Source organism: Vulpes vulpes, chromosome 11, assembly GCF_048418805.1.
Source record: "Vulpes vulpes isolate BD-2025 chromosome 11, VulVul3, whole genome shotgun sequence".
NCBI lineage: Eukaryota > Metazoa > Chordata > Mammalia > Carnivora > Canidae > Vulpes > Vulpes vulpes.
The window spans coordinates 67,521,822-67,540,629 of NC_132790.1; the positions used below are offsets into that span (position 1 = coordinate 67,521,822).

The 18,808-nt window shown below is 35.7% G+C and overlaps 1 protein-coding gene and 1 pseudogene across 18 annotated transcripts in view; both read left to right on the forward strand.

Annotated features, from left to right (window-relative positions):
• Nucleotides 1–18,808, forward strand: part of NEK10 (NIMA related kinase 10) — a 227,458-nt gene that overhangs the window by 70,083 nt on the left and 138,567 nt on the right. For all 18 annotated transcript variants that reach the window (XM_026006386.2, XM_072726668.1, XM_026006380.2 and 15 more), the window contains 2 exons: nt 1,905–2,026; nt 2,164–2,266. In XM_026006386.2, the coding sequence (XP_025862171.1) occupies nt 1,905–2,026; nt 2,164–2,266 (225 nt within the window). The remainder of the gene's footprint in view (nt 1–1,904; nt 2,027–2,163; nt 2,267–18,808) is intronic.
• LOC112925571 (transcription factor BTF3 pseudogene) lies at nt 15,636–16,101 on the forward strand (annotated as a pseudogene).

The window sequence follows — 18,808 nt, forward strand, 5'->3', positions numbered from 1 at the left end:
GGACTATTGAATCAAAAGGTTGAGATAAAGCCAAACTCAGTCACATGTTTAAAACAATAAAGGACCTTTGACTGAAACAATAAAAGTATTGATAAACCCTAATGATGTGCATCACATATGAAGTTTAAAAGTAAATCATTTAGAGGAAGATTTAAGGAAGTACAAAACAATGGTTGGGGCTTCCTCATTACCTCTTTATAAGTGTCATTTTATGATTTTTACCCATCTCCCTTCCCCCAGGTAATTCAAAGGTAACCAGTTCTGAAACTGTCCAGTAAATCCTGCCTCCTTGATATTAGAATTCTTAATATTAGAATAATTTCTTATAGTTTAGTGCTTGTCCCATTAGAGATCAGGATTGGCTTCTGACTTGCACTTACTGAAGTGACACAACTTTATGCAAATTTAAAAACAAAATAAAACTTTTACAACCTGACATCCTCCAAAAATAATTGGAAGTGGCTTAAAAATACATAAAATATGATAAAATAGATTAGGAAATTATATAAAAAAGGGAAAAAAAGTTGAGAAAATAAAAAATGGATTAAAAACTAAAGGATGAGGATGAGTGAAGCAGGTGAAAGGGATTAAGAGTACACTTATTGTGATGAGCACTGAGTACTGTATAGAATTGTTAAATCACTATATTGAACACCTGAAATTAATATAATACAGTATGTTAATTATGATTCAATCAAAAAAAGAAAAATCAATATAAGAAAGGAAAAAATTAAACTAGGGGTAAGATTAGTAATACACTGATTATTTCTTGGGATAATGAAAGATTAAAAACAATATAAATGTATGTCTTTAGGAGAATTAATAATGATCTGGGCAGCCTGGGTGGCTCAGCGGTTTAGTGCTGCTTTTGGCCCAGGGCGTGATCCGGAGACCTGGGATCAAGTCCCACATCAGGCTCCCCCCATGGAGCCTGCTTCTCTCTCTCTCTGTCTCTCTCTGTCTCTCTGTGTCTCTCATGAATAAATAAATAAATAAAACCTTTAAAAAAAAATGATCCATCCGTGTTGTGGGATACTATGCTGCCAACAGAAAGAATGGCATGGACCTCTGTATGGTGTTATGTCAGGCTGTTGAGTGAAAAAGTATTAAGCGGCAGAACATGTATAGCATGTTTTCAATTTTGTGAGTATCGTGTACATACATGTTTTATATATATTCAAAACATTACAGAGGATACATATCACATGCCATTGTTACTAATTTCATATTGGTTTTGGAAGAGAAAGTAGCATTTACTTTGTTTCTTGACATCCAAAGCAAAAAGATGAATGCAGTCAGTTATGAGATTCCCAGTATCCATGAGATAAAACCAGTAAGAAGCCCAGCTTTCTCTGCTCTGAGGACCATAACAGAAGTTTCTGTTGTGGTTTGTCTTTTCAGCTATGCCATTGTAAGACCATGGCATGATTCCATTGTAAAATTCTGGAGGTATATCTATATGACTATAAAACAATAGTTTAAAATGCAATTTTCTGAACTTCTGATGTGATTTAAGGGTAAATTTTAAACTATGGAGAGAAAAGGTGGGTTTACATGTTCTTCCAGAAATGCTCCATGACTTGGCATCATTTACTTGTTCTCCTTGGCGCCTCACAACTATTCCACATCTTTGTGTACATAGAAAATGATGATATTTGCCAGAGTAAACTTATGCTAAGAGTTTGTCCACAGTCAAAAGAGACTGTTGTTGGGCTCCAGGAGCCCCAAGGGCCCCTCACTTCCGCTGTCTCCAGGACTAAGTGGATCCATATCTTAGCATGACTCTAAATCTTCAGTACTGTGATCTGTACACGTTGGGTAGCTTGGATTCCAATTCATAAGTTTTTTTCCCCCTAAATATATTGAATTTAAATTTCTATTATCTCTTCCTTGTTTCCTTACAGATGATAGGTTGTATATAGTTATGGAGCTTATAGAAGGGGTCCCTCTTGGAGAGCATTTCAGTTCTTTGAAGGAAAAACAGCATCATTTTATTGAAGAAAGACTATGGAAAATATTTATACAGGTACACTTTTGTTTTCATTAACTTTTTTACCAAACAGTAAATTTCTGAGCTGATTTCTTAGAGATGTGTGTAGTAGTCATCAGTGGTGATATATATATTGGGGGAAATAAAATTTGTTTTTTATTTGCTATTTCAAGCTGTGCTTAGCTCTTCGGTACTTACACAAGGAGAAGAGGATTGTTCATAGAGATCTGACACCAAACAACATTATGTTGGGGGATAAGGACAAAGTAACAGTTAGTAAGTATAAGAATCTTAAAATTTTTAATTTAGGAATTCTTGAATATTATTCAAGAGCAGAGTTGTTCAATAGAAGTTTCTGTATTTAAGGAAATGTTCTCTATCTGCACTGTCCAGTATGTGGCTATTGGGCACTTGAAATGAGGCTAGTGTGACTGAGGATGTGAATCTTAAATTCTATCAAATTTTAGTTAAGTAAATGTCCCTATGTGACTAGTGGCTCCTGTATTGGACAGTGACGAGTGTAGTTCTGATAGAGTTGTGTTTTGCCCATATGAGAGAATAAAGTACTGTTAGGATGCTTGAGTATTTAATTCCCAATTCAGTGGTTGCTAGATATTTTTCTCTCTATAGAACACTACTTCATCGTCAAAAGCTTTTATGACCACCATGTGAGCACATTGTTTTGAACTATTTTAATATAGTCTGTGCCATATGAGTGACAAGTGTACATATGAAGGGCTATGAAAAATCTAGGCATTTGTATATTTCAGCATCAGTTTTTATCAAAATATTTTCAGCTGAAGCAGGTAGGCCTAATGTTGGATAAATTTTACAAGTGTGGAGGTTAATTTTTTCCCCCACAATTGTATAATTCTCAATATAACTTAAAATTAGCTTTTTAGCCTAGACTGATGACTTATATTCTCCTACTCTTCTTTACTTATGAACACTTATGTTACTCTCATGGACTATTAATCATTCACTAACTATAAGTAAGGATATGCATACCTAAATTAGTGGTCTCTAAATATTTTTTTGCTTATGACATTCCATCAGTAAAACAATTTTTGTAATATAATGCCAATGTATATATACTTATTTATAAATTCTATAATTATATCGCTGTATAATTATTTGATATAAAGTACATTAAGTCTACAAATAAGATATAAAGGGGTGCACTAAGAAATAAAAATAGAAGTTTCAATATTTTTTCCTGCCCCCTTGTGGATTGCCTTAGGCACTTAGCTTTGGAGACCACTTCCCTAAATGTTATGGATGTGAGAGACACAGGATAACATTTTAAAGCTGCTTTCTCTTAGTAGAATCTAACTCTTCATAAGGGTTATTCCAAACGTGCACCTTTACCATAACCACATGTCTTTAGTAACAACAATTAGATTTAATGTCCAGATTTTTCTAAGAGCATCCTATATTAGATTAAAATATAAAAAAGCAACCCCAACAGAAACTCTATAGATAACTTCCAATACAAAGTTCCTTGGAAATATTTCCAGGCTAGTGCTTTTTGAAATATAATATAAAACCAAGTAATTGTGAATCTTTACCTTGGACACACATTTGCTTAATCATTTGAAGTTAATTATAACTTTGCCAGAAACTTTGTTTTTTTCTTTTTATAAATTAGACTTATGTTTCCTTAAGAATTTTTCTTATTTATACACCTGTAGATATTTTTATTTATAAATTAAAAGGAATTATTAGAAGTTAAATTTATTATACCTATATATTATTACATATGATTGAATAGATTTGTTTTGTTTTGTATTGGCATATAATGCTTTTGATGGCTATTCAGGTCATGTTTCTGAGTAATAGCCAGCCCTGACTTTTATTTTCTTACTAAGATCAGCTGTAATCATTTCCTTTGGTTACATTTCAATACATTGGGGTTAATCTTTTGTTGTAGTAGCTTGATTTCTGTCTAAGCTTATTAATTTTTATATTTTCTGTAATCAGTACTGTACATCAAAATAGTTTTAAAATAAAATAGTGCTAAAAATCTTATAAAGAGACACTTCTTTGTAATCCCCAGTTCTCTATTTTCCTAAAATGACCACTTTTAATTCTCCTTAGCTTCCTCTGGCATTTGATTTTCCATTGTGATAGTAGAGGATTTAATTTTCTTATTTTTTCTTCTTTCTCATTTACCATCCTGCCAACATAGTTATTGTACAATTTGGGGTTAAGTCAGTATTCAATGTTTACATTATTATTACTGTATAATTATTGTTTAATGTTGATCATCTTTCCTTTCTCATAGACCTTTCTGTTTTTCTTGGAGTTAGTAATTGCCTTCTTTTTTGTTTGTTTTCTTAGTTTTCTATGTGCATATTATTTCTTCTTCTCAAGTCTTGCAAAAAGATTATAAAAGCCCTCTCTGTACTATTTCCATGTGGTCAAACATGGCAGTTACTCTCAATTTTGTTTTCCTGGACTCCCAATTCCATTAGCTGCTTGCTGCTGTGTAGAACAGGATTTGAATTTAGGTCTACTCCATTGTCCTGGAACTTATATTTGCTTCTTTCCTAATTGGAGTCTTTCTTACATCCTGTGTTTTTTTATCTCTTTCTTTTTCCTTCCTTCCTTCCTTCCTTCCTTCCTTCCTTCCTTCCTTCCTTCCTTCCTTTTTTCCTTTTTTCCTTTTTTCCTTTCATGTTTTCATTTAAATTCCAGTTAGTTAACATACAGTGTAATATTAGTTTCAGGTGTAGAATTTAGTGATTCATCACTTACACACTTTTTTTTTTTCTTAAACTCTCCGGTTGTGCTGAAGTGTATCTCCCAGTACTTTCCTAAAAAAGAATGTTCTTATAATTTTTGGATGTTTGCATGTCACAAAATATTTTTAGGGGACCCTTGTATTCTATTGGGTGGGTGTAGTGTTCTCAGATGAAAGTTGTTATCCTTTCAAATTTGAAGGCATTACTTCAGTCTTCTAGCATCCAGTTTTGCTGTTTGGAAAGCTAATGCTATTTTGATTCCCATTGCTTGTATGAGCACTTTTATTTATCTAGAGACTTTTAGGTTGTTCTATTTACCCACGGCTTTGAGTAGGTCTCTTTTCATTCAATGTGTTTGGAACTAGGTTTGCATTTCAGTATTGGAGGTAACATTTCAGTTTTGGGAAATTTTTCTGCCTTATTTCTTCATTATTTTTCTCCCTTTCCCTTTAATTTCTAGAATTCCTTTTAGTCTTGGGCCTATATGCTAAATAGTCTCCTAATTTAAAAATAGTTATTCTCTCAGTTTTCAGATCTCTTTGTTTTACTTCAGTTCTTTCTTTTTTTTTTTTTAAAGATTTTATTTATTTATTCATGAGAGACACACACAGAGAGAGGCAGAGATGTAGGCAGAAGGAGAAGCAGGCTCCGTGCAGGGAGCCCAATGTGGGACTCCATACTGGGACTGCGGGATCACACCATGAGCCAAAGGCAGATGCTCAACCACTGAGCTACCCAGTTATTTCTTTAACTTAATTTTTTAGTGCTTCTATTATTTAATTTTTGTTTTCACATTTTTTAACTTCCTCAGCTTTTATCTTGTTCTTTATATCATTTTCATAGAACCTAATTCTATTCTTCCTCAGGATAATGTAGACTTTTCTATTCAGCATACTGCATTGTTTTTTTAATTTTCTGGTTCCATCTTCCCCACTCCCCTCCAAGTATCTATTTCCTATGTGATACTTCTCAAATGTCTATTGATACTGGGCTGAGAAAGCCCCTAAATAAGCTGTTGGAAGCTTTGCGAGTTCCAGCTAAGGCTACTATCTGTGGACTTTGTTAGAGCACATTTTTCCTTGGGAACCCCTCAAAGTTATTATATAACTTTTTCCAAAGAATATATCTCCAGTATCTTGACTGAGGCAATGTCTATCTGTTGTTGTCATTTGGGAGGCAGTGTGGAGAAAGTGGGCTCAGGGAGTTATATCCTAGTTGATAGATTTTCCCTGAATTCCCATGTGTTCATCTACACTCTGTTTTGTTTCTTTTTGGTTCAGTCAATGTCTTTGGAAAATAAATCTCTCTATTTCTGCTAGTGGCATAGGGAACTCAATTACTGGGTAGTGTCATGTACATTTGGGGAGGAACCTGTGCACTTGATCTTAACTCTGTCTTTTGAGCTTTTTTTTTTTTTTTTTTTTTTTTTTAACTTCACCTCTCCTTGTGTGGCATACTGGGCTCTGCAGAGTGAATGGGTACCCTTTTGGTCCTCTTATTCTCAGACAAATGGTTTGGACTTCTGCAGGGTACATTTTCCATCTACTTTCCATCTTACAGAAATTCATTGGAATATCTTATCCTCTGTTGTCACCAAGCCCATTTTCATTGTTCTTGTGAGTTAGTAATGTATTAAAGAAAATTTATTTCCTTTCATTTTAGCAAGATTTTAACAGCTAGAAAACATACATATATATGATCAATCCACCTTTTTTTTTTTTTTTTTATCAATCCACCTTTTAAACCCAAATAGGCAGGCCAGTTACATTAAGTCTATACATTAGTATAACAAAATATCTCCTTTTCATTTTTACTCTCATAAAATACATTTTTGCTTTCTTTCAAATTGTAAAGGACTCCTTAGAAAAAAGTTACTTTGTTTACAAGGATAAGTAAACTTTTATTTTCTTTTTCTCTGTCCTGCCACTCATCACCATTCTGCCCAAACTTTTTCTTATTAATATTTGTCAGACTTATTACTTAAGTTTTATTAACTTAAAAATTATATTTAACTTTCAAAACTTTTTAGCATTAAATGGGGCAATATTTTTTTAGCTTCAAATAAAGAAGCAGTGGTATACCTTAGAATAGAATCTTAACCTAATCTAGTTTCTTTCCATTAAAGCAATTACACAGACAGGGTGTTGATGTGCTACTATATTTTCATTGAGTATAAAATGATTTTATGACTGAAAAGATAATCTAAAGAATCTTGATATCACTATTTTAAAGTTTTAAAGATTTTTAATTTATTTATTCATGAGAGACACAGAGAGAGGCAGAGACACAGGCAGAAGGAGAAGCAGGCTCCCTGCTGGGAGCCTGATGTCGGATTCGATCCCCAGACCCCAGGATCATGACCTGAGCCGAAGGCAGATACTCAACGACTGAGCCACCCAGGTGTCCCTAAAGATATTTTAAATGTAATAGTGATGAAAAATATTTTTCAGTGTCTATCACTATTGGTGGTATAAATGTGGACTTTAGAGATTCTTATTTTTATGAGGGGTATGGTTAAATTAAAATCTTATAGCATTAATTTGAAACCAAATGTAGAAAAGGCCATATTTTGGGAGGTTGAAATAAAGATGCAATTCATAGAGCCTATAAAAATGGCTGGGTTGTGTGTGAAATCATGTTACCACAAAGGGGCAGCCTTGTCATATTTTATTTTTCTCTTCTCTTGTGCTAGAAGGCTTATTTACTCCCAGGAAAGAAACACAGAATTGACAAGTGATGTTTAAGAAGCTTGAGACAAAATGTATTGAAAATGTAACCAGAAAAAAAAAGCTCTAGAGAAACTTAAATTTCCCTCTCTTTCTCTTTTTCTTACTATAGATGAATTAGATGTTTTAAGATTGAGTTTGGTGTGCAATTATTTATAGTAAGCACACTAGCTGAGAATTTGCCTTCATGAGGCAGCAAGGTAGAAAGTACTAACTTTATATTGTTATACTAATATTTAGGTATGTGTGGTTTTTCAAATGGTATCTCATCTTAATGTCTAAATGTCTAAATATATCTCCATTTAAAAGATTGTATATCTTAATGACTTGTTCTGTGAAACATGTTCAGGTCTTGCCTCTGCATTTATTTGCAACCTTGGATGCCACACAAGGGAACAGACCCAACTCAGTGGCGTGCTAAGCAAAGCACAGTCAAGGTCAGCTCTAAGTGCTGCCACCTGTCAAATAAGACCTACACTGTGCCATTCCATTATAGAATGTTCTGAAGAAGGGGATTTGCTGGAAATGAACTTGCTCACAGACCCACCATTTCACCTTTTCAAATACTCAAATTTTAATGGAAGCCTCTCATGCTCCTACTTTCTCCCAAACTAAAAGAAAGAAAAAAAGAAGAGAAAAAGAGAAAAACAAAACTCAATTAATTATGGTAATAGATTTCAGACATGGGCTTTAGTGCATGACTTAAGAGGTCACATATTCATCCTGTAACTAAATAGGCTGTGTACATTTTTACATGTATCTCAAATGGTATTTGGCTTTTGCTACTGGTAATAACAACAGAAAAATACTTGATTCTGTAGAACATTTAGCAAAGATTCAAGTGCTTATCAAATGCCAGGCATGTAGGAGTGGATATTAGATGGAAGCCATGTCCTCTGTCCCTTGAACTCACAGTCTTTTGCAGAGGATTTTGAGTTCTTGACTCAGCAGTTAACTCCTGAGCTGTGACGTCCAGCAGTTAACAAGACAAGTATGGCAGACGTCACTATCTTCATGGAGCTTCTAGTTGTGTACAGGGTTATAAAGACTAGAAATTTGTCTATGCAAAATACTATTATATTACTTGGGATTGGTCATGTTATGCTGTAGTAACAAGTGGCCTGAAGGTTTCAGAAGCTTAAAATAGTGGTAAACCACAACCTATGGGACAAATCCAGCTGTGGCCTGTTTTTGTATGACCTGTGAGATAATGATGGTTTTTTTTTTTTTAGATGGTTGTTTAAAAAAAAAATAAGCAGAAGAATATGTGACAGAGATCACATGTGGCTCTTGAAGCCTTAAATGTTTATTATCTGACCCTTTACAGAAAAAGTTTGTCCTTGGAGTGCCTGGCTGGCTCAGTTGGAAGAGCATGCCCCTCTTGATCTCAGGGTCCTGAGTTTCAGCTCCATGTTGGTTGTACAGAGTACTTCAAACAAACAAACAAACAAACAAAAACTTAAAGTTATAACCCACTATATATTAAAAAGAAAAGTAAAGAAAACATTTGCCCACCCTGGCTTAAAACAGCAAGGTTTCCATCTTAGCTCATTCTGTGTGTGCAATGCAGGTAACTGAGGGAGCTGTGCTCAGAGACCCAGGCTGCCTGAAGCTCCTATCTCACATTGTGTTGGCCAAAGCCAAGTCATGTTACCACCCCCAGGTATAAGGGAGATTGTCGAGGTGAGCTTTCAGCCTCTGTAGTTGGAAATAAAAAAGGGGTGGCTAATGGCTTTTTGGGAGCTAGTCTGCAGTATTTGCCACCAAAGACTCTTGTAATTGTCCTCAAAAAATGTAATGTGGGTTTTATCTATGGCAGCAGAAGAAGAGGATTTAGCAGAAGGATTAGATTCAGCAGTTATTTGGGACCCAGAATTTCAGAGTTTGTGCCTAGTTAATGAAGAGTGAGAACAAGTCTGAGTGTGAGGATTGTGATACCAGAGAATTGGGTGAGGGAAATTAAGCCGTAAGGTTTTATACATACTGCTTTAGAAATCTGATCATATCCTTACCTGTTTAAAGTCCTTCAGGTAGCTCCCTATGACATTCCTTTGGGCATCCAAAGTCCTTTCTTCTTCTTTCTTCATGATCTCACCTTTGCCTTTTGCTCTGGCCTCATGGGACAAATTGCTCCTTCCTGAACAGACCATGCTGTGGTTCTGTACCTCTGTGACTTCCAACATAGTGGTCTCTCTGCCTGGAATACCCTCTGCTACTCAGTTCAAATGCTGTTCCTCCAGGTGGCATCTTTGATGTCCACATCTGATAGGTTCTATTTCTGGGCTCCTTTAGTATACCAGGCTTGCTTTTCTTAGCATATAGGGCAGCTTGCCTTTCTCAGCACATAGGATAGTGGTTTACTGCCATTCCCTCCTTGAGGTAAAGGAAACTAGTTTTCTTGACTTTCTTTCTGAAAAAGCACTTAATAATATTTGTTGAATAAATGGATAGATGAATGAATGAACAAATGAACTAAAACACACCCAGACAGAAATATTTAGAAGCCAATTACAAATAAAAAGTAATGATTAGGAAAGATACTTGGATTTGAGACCTTGATCTGTCAGCTAAGATTCTGTGGGAAGAATGTTTAATGTAAGAGGAATTGAGGATTCAGGTGAAAATTGGTACATAAATGGGGAAAGTTATAAGTGATTCCCAGTGGCATCTGAGCAAATAATGTAACCCTAAGTATGAAAGGAAAGAGTTTACTTTCTTGAGTGTCAACAAAGTTTGAGAAATCAAATTAGACCTCTCTTGTATTGCTAGAATCTTGGCATTTTAATTGTTTTCTAGAGGATTGGAAGATTTTAAATGATTTTGGTTGGTTCAATTGCTGCTAAGAAATCTATGTCATTACAGGAAAAATGAATTAGTGTTGTACTTCTGATAGGGAAGTCAAAGTCCTTAAATGCATATTATTTCATATAGCTCTAAAAAGTCTCCTGGCTAAATAAATAGGCGCATAATGAGTCTGTTTATAGCTTTTGTAGGTCTCTTGACCTGTCTTGCTTTGAGTCTATTGTGTAATTTACTTCTCATTATCCAGATACAGTATCTATTTGAGTCTAAGCCAACATGGAACTTCGAGTGTTCTTAAAAGACCACAGAATATTGAATCTCTGTGTTGCATATCTTAACAGCATCTGCATAGTAAGGGTAGCCACAAAATTTCTAAAATTTCTCTCAGTCAACAAATTGCCTTCATGTCACTAGGAAAGCAAGGATATTTTCTGTCAAGCCTACCAGTTTCCTTATATTGCTATTAGGTCATGTGAAATAAAGAAACACTGAAACAAATTCAGTCAAATCTAATTTCTAAAAAATATTCTAAGAGGGCAGCACAGGTGGCTCAGTGGTGTAGCGCCACCTTCAGCCCAGGGTGTAATCCTGGAGACCCAGGATGGAGTCCCACGTCAGGTTCCCTGCATGGAGCCTGCTTCTCCCTCTGCCTGTGTCTCTGCCCCTCTCTTTCTCTCTGTGTCTATCATGAATAAATAAATAAAATCTTTAAAAAAATATTCTAAGATTCTCACACCACCAGTGGGTCATCCTGCAATTCTGAGATTTGAATAGCAGTTGACTTCCAGGAAATGATGAGAATGACAGTTCCAAGAAGTCCTAGCAGAACATCCTGAAAGTGCTGATCTTGACCAGATGATTGTTATACTCTTCTAGTGGGACCAACTCACCATAATTGACTGTATGAGCGAATAAGGAGGCCTTGAATCTTTATCATCTTAGGAAAAAATTGGAACTAAAATCTTACCAATGTTTATAAGGCCTATAAAAACAACAAAGATCAAGGATAATAAAGTTTATTTTAGTGTGGGTTTTCATATGGGCATACCGGGTTATGATTTAGTTCTCTGAGAAATTTTTAATGTAAAGGGTAAACTCTGATGTGTTCTGGTCACGTTATTTTCATTCTGAGTTTTCCTCAAGTATGTTCTCTGAGACAGCACGGTGAGTGGGTAGGAGTGCCTATTTTTACACAGACTAACTCAACAGTGCATGGTACTACACATCTGATCAGTCTGGCCAGCCTCCTAAGTTAAGTATACTGACACCATTGGAGCCTTTTGGGCTCTATAATCATGCCATAAACAGTGTGTGTGTGTGTGTGTGTGTGTGTGTGTGAGAGAGAGAGAGAGAGAGAGAGACAGACAGACAGACAGAGACAGACAGAGACAGAGACAGAATGAGAAAGCAAGAGCCTGACTTCCTGTTTTTATAAGAATCTGATCCTTAGGACTCCTACTTAATATTAGTACCACATGTTTAAAATTTCATTTGTTATTCCCAAGTAATAGTAATCAGAACAAACTCCACATTGAAAAATGATTTTAGAAGAGCCCATACTTAGTAAGGACACTGGTTTCCCCCAGAATCTAGTCTACTGATAGTTGCCCTAGAATGAAATGATGTTTGTGTACCAAAGATATGGTTGCCTAGAATTCAGAAATTATTTTTATATCTGGGGTGTTGAACTTTTCATCCTACAACTCTTTGTTACGATAATTCCATCAATAGAAATTAATAAAATAATGGTGCTGTTGAGAAAGAGAAATAGTTTTGCTCTCTCATCCAGGGAAGAGCCTTCACTGGGGAAGGAAGCTTTGGAAGAGTGGATGGGACAGTGGAAGAGCTCACAGTACACCAGCATTAAACTCCTGCCCCCATTCCTCTGTTCAGAAAATTCCATTTTAGACTCTATTAGAATTCTACTTGTTGGATTAGAAAAAATAATATTAATAACAGCTGAACTTCATTTGGAAGAAGATCAGAGGGAGGTTTTGGGGCCAAGGATTAGGAATTTGAGTGGCCTTCAGAGGAGGAAGTGCCAATGAGGTAGGACTTTGTTGAGCATCTTTCCAAGAACCCTCTTATTTCCTACAGAGCCCTGCAAGGAGAGGATGTTACTGATGATCTTGTCACTGTGGATGTTGGAGATTGGCCTTCATTTACCAAGGCAGAAGGAAAGAGCAGAGTGGTAGATGGGGGGAGGTTGCAAGGTGGACATCTTTCTGGCCTATTATACAATTATGTTCAAGTAGATGCCTCTGTTATTGCCTAGCACTATAGAGATTTCAGCTGATCATTTCCTGAAATTGTCACAATCATTCATGGTTATATTTTATTCAAGGAAGACATTTTTATCATGGTAGACATTTTATCTGTGCTTTGAAGGAAAGGAGTAATCAACCATAGCTACATCTCTTAAGCATTTACTATAGGATGAGAGTTATATGTTAATTACCTCATCCAATATCTGAGGCACATTCCCATTCTCACAGATAATAAAAAGAGAGAAGTTAGAAAACTTGCTTAAATCACCCAACTAATAGATTTACAGGGCCAGAGATAACCCATGTCTGGCTCTAGTGTTTATCTCTTCATCAACTCTCTTCATAGTATTCCCTCAGAAAGATCAATTCAGGTAAATAAAAAGGCATCCTTGAGGCCATGGGGTGCTCATAATCAAGTACTGTGTTGAATGGATTGGATGAATCCAGTAGTTTTGTTGAGGTGGACATTTTAAATTGGCCCATATTTCCAGGGATCTGTATCTGAACATGGCCTGCAGGGTCTTGCTTGCATCATCTGGCCATGACCCTGATTGTCTATCCTCCAGCCAACCTGTCCTTTTTTTAGTTCTTTGGTGGACATGCTCCTTTGATCACAGGTTCTTCTCTCAGTTCTTTAATGGATCATGTTTCCTTAATCACAAGACCTTTGCACATGCACATTCCTCTGCTGGATGCCTCTTTCCCAATTTCTCTTCTTACCTAGTTAACTTCTGTCCTCTGTTACATATTACCTCAATCACTGTTTTGTCACGGAAGATTTTCCTGATTGGCTGTTTCCTATGTTACTGTCTCATAGCATCATAAATCTATCTGCTCTTCAATGATCTTATCACAATTATTAATTTATATATGTGATTCTTTGTTTAATGTGTATCTCTACCATTGGTCCCTATGGGATTTGTCAGTATGGATAGTTTCTGATCTGGTAATTGGAGATACGGGTGAATCAGTGAGTAAATGGCCAGTATTGAAGGCATGGGGTAGCTGGGGACTTTATAAACAGTAGCAGTCAGGAAACATTCTGGCACTTATATGGGTGCTTGCTGTGATGAAGACAGAGGTTGGTAGATTATTCCATTTTAAAAATAACCTGTAGAATGAACTAGAAAGAAAAGTTTTCTGATGAGATGCACCCAGGTTCTGGGCCCCTGGCACATTTAAACTGTGGTCACAGAATCAAAAGAAAGATTCAGATACAAGAGCTGAGGAGTCAATGAACATAGGGGCAAGAGAGAAGAGGCAGAGATTTCAAACCCAGAAAATGAGGAAGATGAGATGCCATCTGCTGTTTAGGGTATCCTCAGGACTGCAAATGATAAGCTCAGTTGAGTGCAAAAGGGCCAGGTGCTGCCTATAGTTGGGGAATGAATGGGCATGGTTTTGAATTTGGGAGCTACTGACACAGGTGGTAGGTGAAAACTCCGTATGGAGAGGGATGGAAAAACCTTACAACCCCTTGCAAAAGATTGGTTTCATTGGCTATTTTTTGAGAAAACAGAGTAGTTGAGTTATGAATCCAATGTCATGTAGATAGTAAATGACAGAGCAGGAATCTAGGCGCTCAGACCACATGCATTTTCCATCTGAAGGTTGACAGCTATAGGCTATAGCGCAGTCTACAGTTTTAGCATTTCTTGTATCATTCATTCTATCAAAGGAGAGATTTTTTTCTGACTTTTTTTTTGCATAATGTGCTATATGTAAAATGTCATCCGTTGTCATTTTGAATTTCTATAATACCACATGAATACTTTTATGACCACAGTTTCTGAAATAAATCCTTTCCTCTCTTCCAAATATCATCACAAACATAGGAAGAGTAAAAGAAACATTATTGCTACCACCAAAATCTTCCAAATGGCCAACAATAGTAGCTTTTGTTCTCTTTATTGAATACTTCTCAACTATCTGTATTTTTGTAGACATCGAGTTTCTGCCATTATCTACGTTACATAGAGTGAGTAGAATCCTTCTGAGTACCACTCCTTAGTTTTTGCCTTTCAAAATCAATGGCATTTTTATAAAAACAAGATAATTTCTATGTAGCACTAAAACTAAATGTCAAAGGATTATTTTAGATTGTAAGTACATGAAATCTATGTGTGTTAAGATTATAGTGAGCTTCTAAAAATATTTATCTGCTATACCATTTCTACTAATTTTCTCCAATACATGCAATAGAGAAATGGGAAGATTAAAGCAAGCTTGTGAATAAGCTTACAAATAGTCTTTTTTTAAAAAAGATTTGTTTATTTAGTCAAGAAAGAGAGAGCATGAGCAGAGGAAGAGGGGTAAAGGAAGAAGAAGAGAGAGAATCTTAAGCAGATTTCCACTGAGCATGGAGCCCAATGAGGGACTCAGTCCCAGGGCCCTGAGATCATGACCTGAGCCAAAATGAAAAGTCAGATGCTTAACTGACTGAGCCACCCTGGAGCCCCTAACCTGTGAATAGTCTTTAAAACACTTTGTAAAATTTAACCTTCTACCATTTCTAATTACTACTACCGGACTGAGAGGATAGATAGATATTTAGATAGATATTTGTAGAAAGATAAACAGATAGATAGATATGCATATACAGTTGACCCTTGAACAGCATTGGTTTGAACTGCACTGGTCCATTTATACATGTTTTTTTTTTTCCAGTAAATATGGTTCAGTGTTGTAAGTGTATTATTTCTTCCATATGATTTTCTCAATGATTTTTTTGCCTACTTTTACTTTATTGTAAGAATACAGTATATATTACATGTAATGTACAAAATATGTGTTAGTTGACTGTTTATGATATAAGGCTTCTGATCCACAGTTGGCTATTAGTAGTTAAGTTTTAGGGGAGTCAAAAGTTATACATGGACTTTTGATTGTGCTAGCCCTAGCCCTTACATTGTTCAAGGGTCAACTACATATCTATATACTTATCAAAAGATACAGCTCTGTAATATACAGTGATAACACAAAGTATGGATCTTCCATACTAGTTAGGAAGATATACCCTAAATACATAAGTGAATATTAAACAAAAATAGAACCCTAGTCTCCTTCACAGTCCCATTTCTGCCCCAACAAGTCAAAAGAAACTATCATGAGCCAGGAGAAACTCCCCGAACTGCAAGGACAATGTACATTGGTGGAAAACAACTGCTTGCAGAAAGAAGGTGGTTCATAGAACAGCTACAGCAGATGATAAGAAAACTTCAGGTTTCCTTAAAGAAGTTAGGGATAAATGACAACTCTAGTACTGAAGAAGTGAATATGCAAAGCAAGGAGCAGTGATCCACTTTCCCAACCCTTACGTCTGGGCATCCCTGGCAGCAAACACTTTCACCATCACAGGCCAGGCTGAGACAAAGCAGCTGACAGAAATGCTATCCAGTAGCTTAAACCAGCTTGGTGCAGACAGTCTGACTAGTTTAAGAAGACTGACTGAAACTCTGCCCACATAGTCTGTGAATGGAGAAGCCCCATTGGTTACTGGAGAGGAGGGGGATGATGAAGCTCCAGATCTTGTGGAGAATTTTAATGAGGCTTCCAAGAATGAAGCAAACTGAATTGAGCCAACTTCTGAGGACAGTAAAACTTGAAGAAGTTACTGGGAGCTGCTATTGTATATTCTGACTGATTTTCATGATTTTGTTCATTGATCCGATAAAATTCAGAACTCTAATATTTTTAAGGTCAAGCCCCTTGGCCACTGCAGCTCTTTTCAGTGTTTTCTTAGACACAATTCATTCTTTGCAGCTAATTAAGCTGAAGCAAAGCCTGCAAATAAAGTTTGAAGTACGGTTAATACAGTTCTTTGCCTCAAAAACAATTTTTTATTTCATTGACACTGATTTGTACACAGAAAGCAAAGTTGTTTATAGAAAGCTAATCATCGCATGTAATATGGTGGGTAATCTTTGATGAAATTTGATTAAAGATTTTAAATGATTTTAAATGGAAGTATAATGTAAAAAAATCAGATAATGAAAGATATGAATCAAATAAATGTAATAGAAGAGTATTAAAGAAGGAGAGAAAGACCTTTCTGAAAACCCAGATAATATATGGTCTTAGATGCCTGATAGGAGCTTGGCTTTTATTCTTAGTATTTATTAAAAGGCTTTGTAGAATTTTAACTTTGCAAGTAGTGGTCTCTGCTCTAGTTTTTTCCAAGATCATTTTGGCTCTGGCATGGAGAATTATGTTTTGGAGGGAACAATAGAAGCAGGAGTCCTGTTTAGGAAGTGTTGCTCTGTAGCCTATGTGAGCACTTGTGGTCAATTGGAGTAGGGTGGTAGTGGTTGTATTAATTTTTCATTACTGTAAAACAGATTGCTCTGAAATTTAGCAGCTGAAGACAACAAACATTTATTTTCTCACCATTTCTGAGGGCCAGGAATCCAGGAACAGCTTAGCTATGTGGCTCTGGCTCAGGGTGCCTTATGAGGTTTCAGTGAAGCTGTCAGCACAGGCTGCATCTGAAGCCTTGACTCAGAGTAGAGGGTGTATACTCATGTGGCTGGCAGGTAGGCTCTGGAGTTTGGCTGGAACTGGGACTCTCATCCTCCAGGACACTCTTCTTTATCTGACCTTTTCAACAGTATAGCCTGGACTATTTTATATGGCCTAGGCAAGTATGTCTTAGCTACAACATCAAAACCACAATATATAAAAGAAAAAAAAAAACTTAATGTCTTTGAAATTTAAAACTTCTGTTCTTTGGAAGACATTAAGAGAATTCAGACAAGCTTCAGACTCGGAGAAAATATTTGCAAATCATATAGTTCATGAAGAATTTGTAACCAAAGCTCAATCATAAGAAACCAAACAACCCAATCAAAAAATGGGCCTAATTTTGAATAGGTACCTCACTAAAGAAGATACACAGATAGCAAACAAGTACATGAAAAATGTCCAACACTACTAGTCATTAGGGAAGTGCAAATTAAATATACTGAGCTATCACTGCATACTTATTAGAATGGCTAATTTAAAAAAAACAGCAACTGACAACAGGGGCAGCAGAGTGGCTCAGTCGATAGAGCATGTGACTCTTGATCTCGTGGTCATGAGTTCAAGCTCTACCTTGAACCCAGAGTTTACTTGAGGGAAAAAAAAATCTAAAACAAACAAACAAACAGACACAAAAACACCAAATGCCGGTGAGGATATAAAAGCAACTAGAACTCATACATTTCTGGTGAGAAACCATTGGAAAATATTTTGGTTTGACGGTTTTTAAAAAACTTAGACATACATTTAGTGTATATCCAGTAATCTCACTCCAAGGAATTCATCAAAAAGAAGTTAAAAATTATGTTTGCAAAGATTTGTATGTAAATATCATATTTACTTGGACCTCTAGTACAATCTTGAATAAGAATGGTGAGAGTGAATTATTGAAAGTTACATCTGAAACTACTGATGTACTATATGTTGGCAAGTTGAATTTAAATAAAAAAAGAAAAGAAAAGAATGGTGAGAGTGGACATTCTTACCTTGGTCTTTTTTCCCCCCCTTTTTGTGTCCTTGAGTTAATACTGTGTTGTCTTAATTATAATACATTGTAATAATTTTAATATCTTGTAGGAAACTTTGTTGTCTTTTTATCAAAATCCATGGCTCCTTTCGGTCCAATCTATTTCTGTTAAATACATTAATTTTATACTTAATTTGTGAAATTCTACCCAAAATATTTGGAGGCATTTGATTGGAATTATATAAGTTAGTTTAGGAAGAATGGCATCTATGTAATATTGAGAATTCCAATCCATGAGCTTGGACTTTTTCTTTGTTAATTTTAGTCTTTTTTAATGACTGTGTAACAAAATTGTATAATTTTCCCTCCATTGATCTTTCCTGTCTTTTGTCATATTATCCCTAGATTTTTGTTTCTCTGCCACTGGGCTAGTGTGTTTCCTCCTCCTCCTCCTCCTCCTTCATCTCCAACCTCTTCCTCTTTGTCTTCATCTTCTTCAGAAGGAAAAAGGAAACAAATGTTTTTGCTTTATTTAAAAAATTCAGTTATTAAGGGCACATAAACAATGTACTTATGTGATGGTCTCTTCAACATATATAGCAATGTATTAACAAGATTGCCACATCTCTTACTTGTTTTCTTTTTTTAATAGGTATAATTGACATATACCATGGTATTACTTTTAGGTGTAAAACATAATAATTTGATGTTTGTATATATTATGGAATGATCATCACAACAAATCTAATTGACAGTCAGCCTTGTTTTTGAACTTAAAGGAAAACTATTTACAT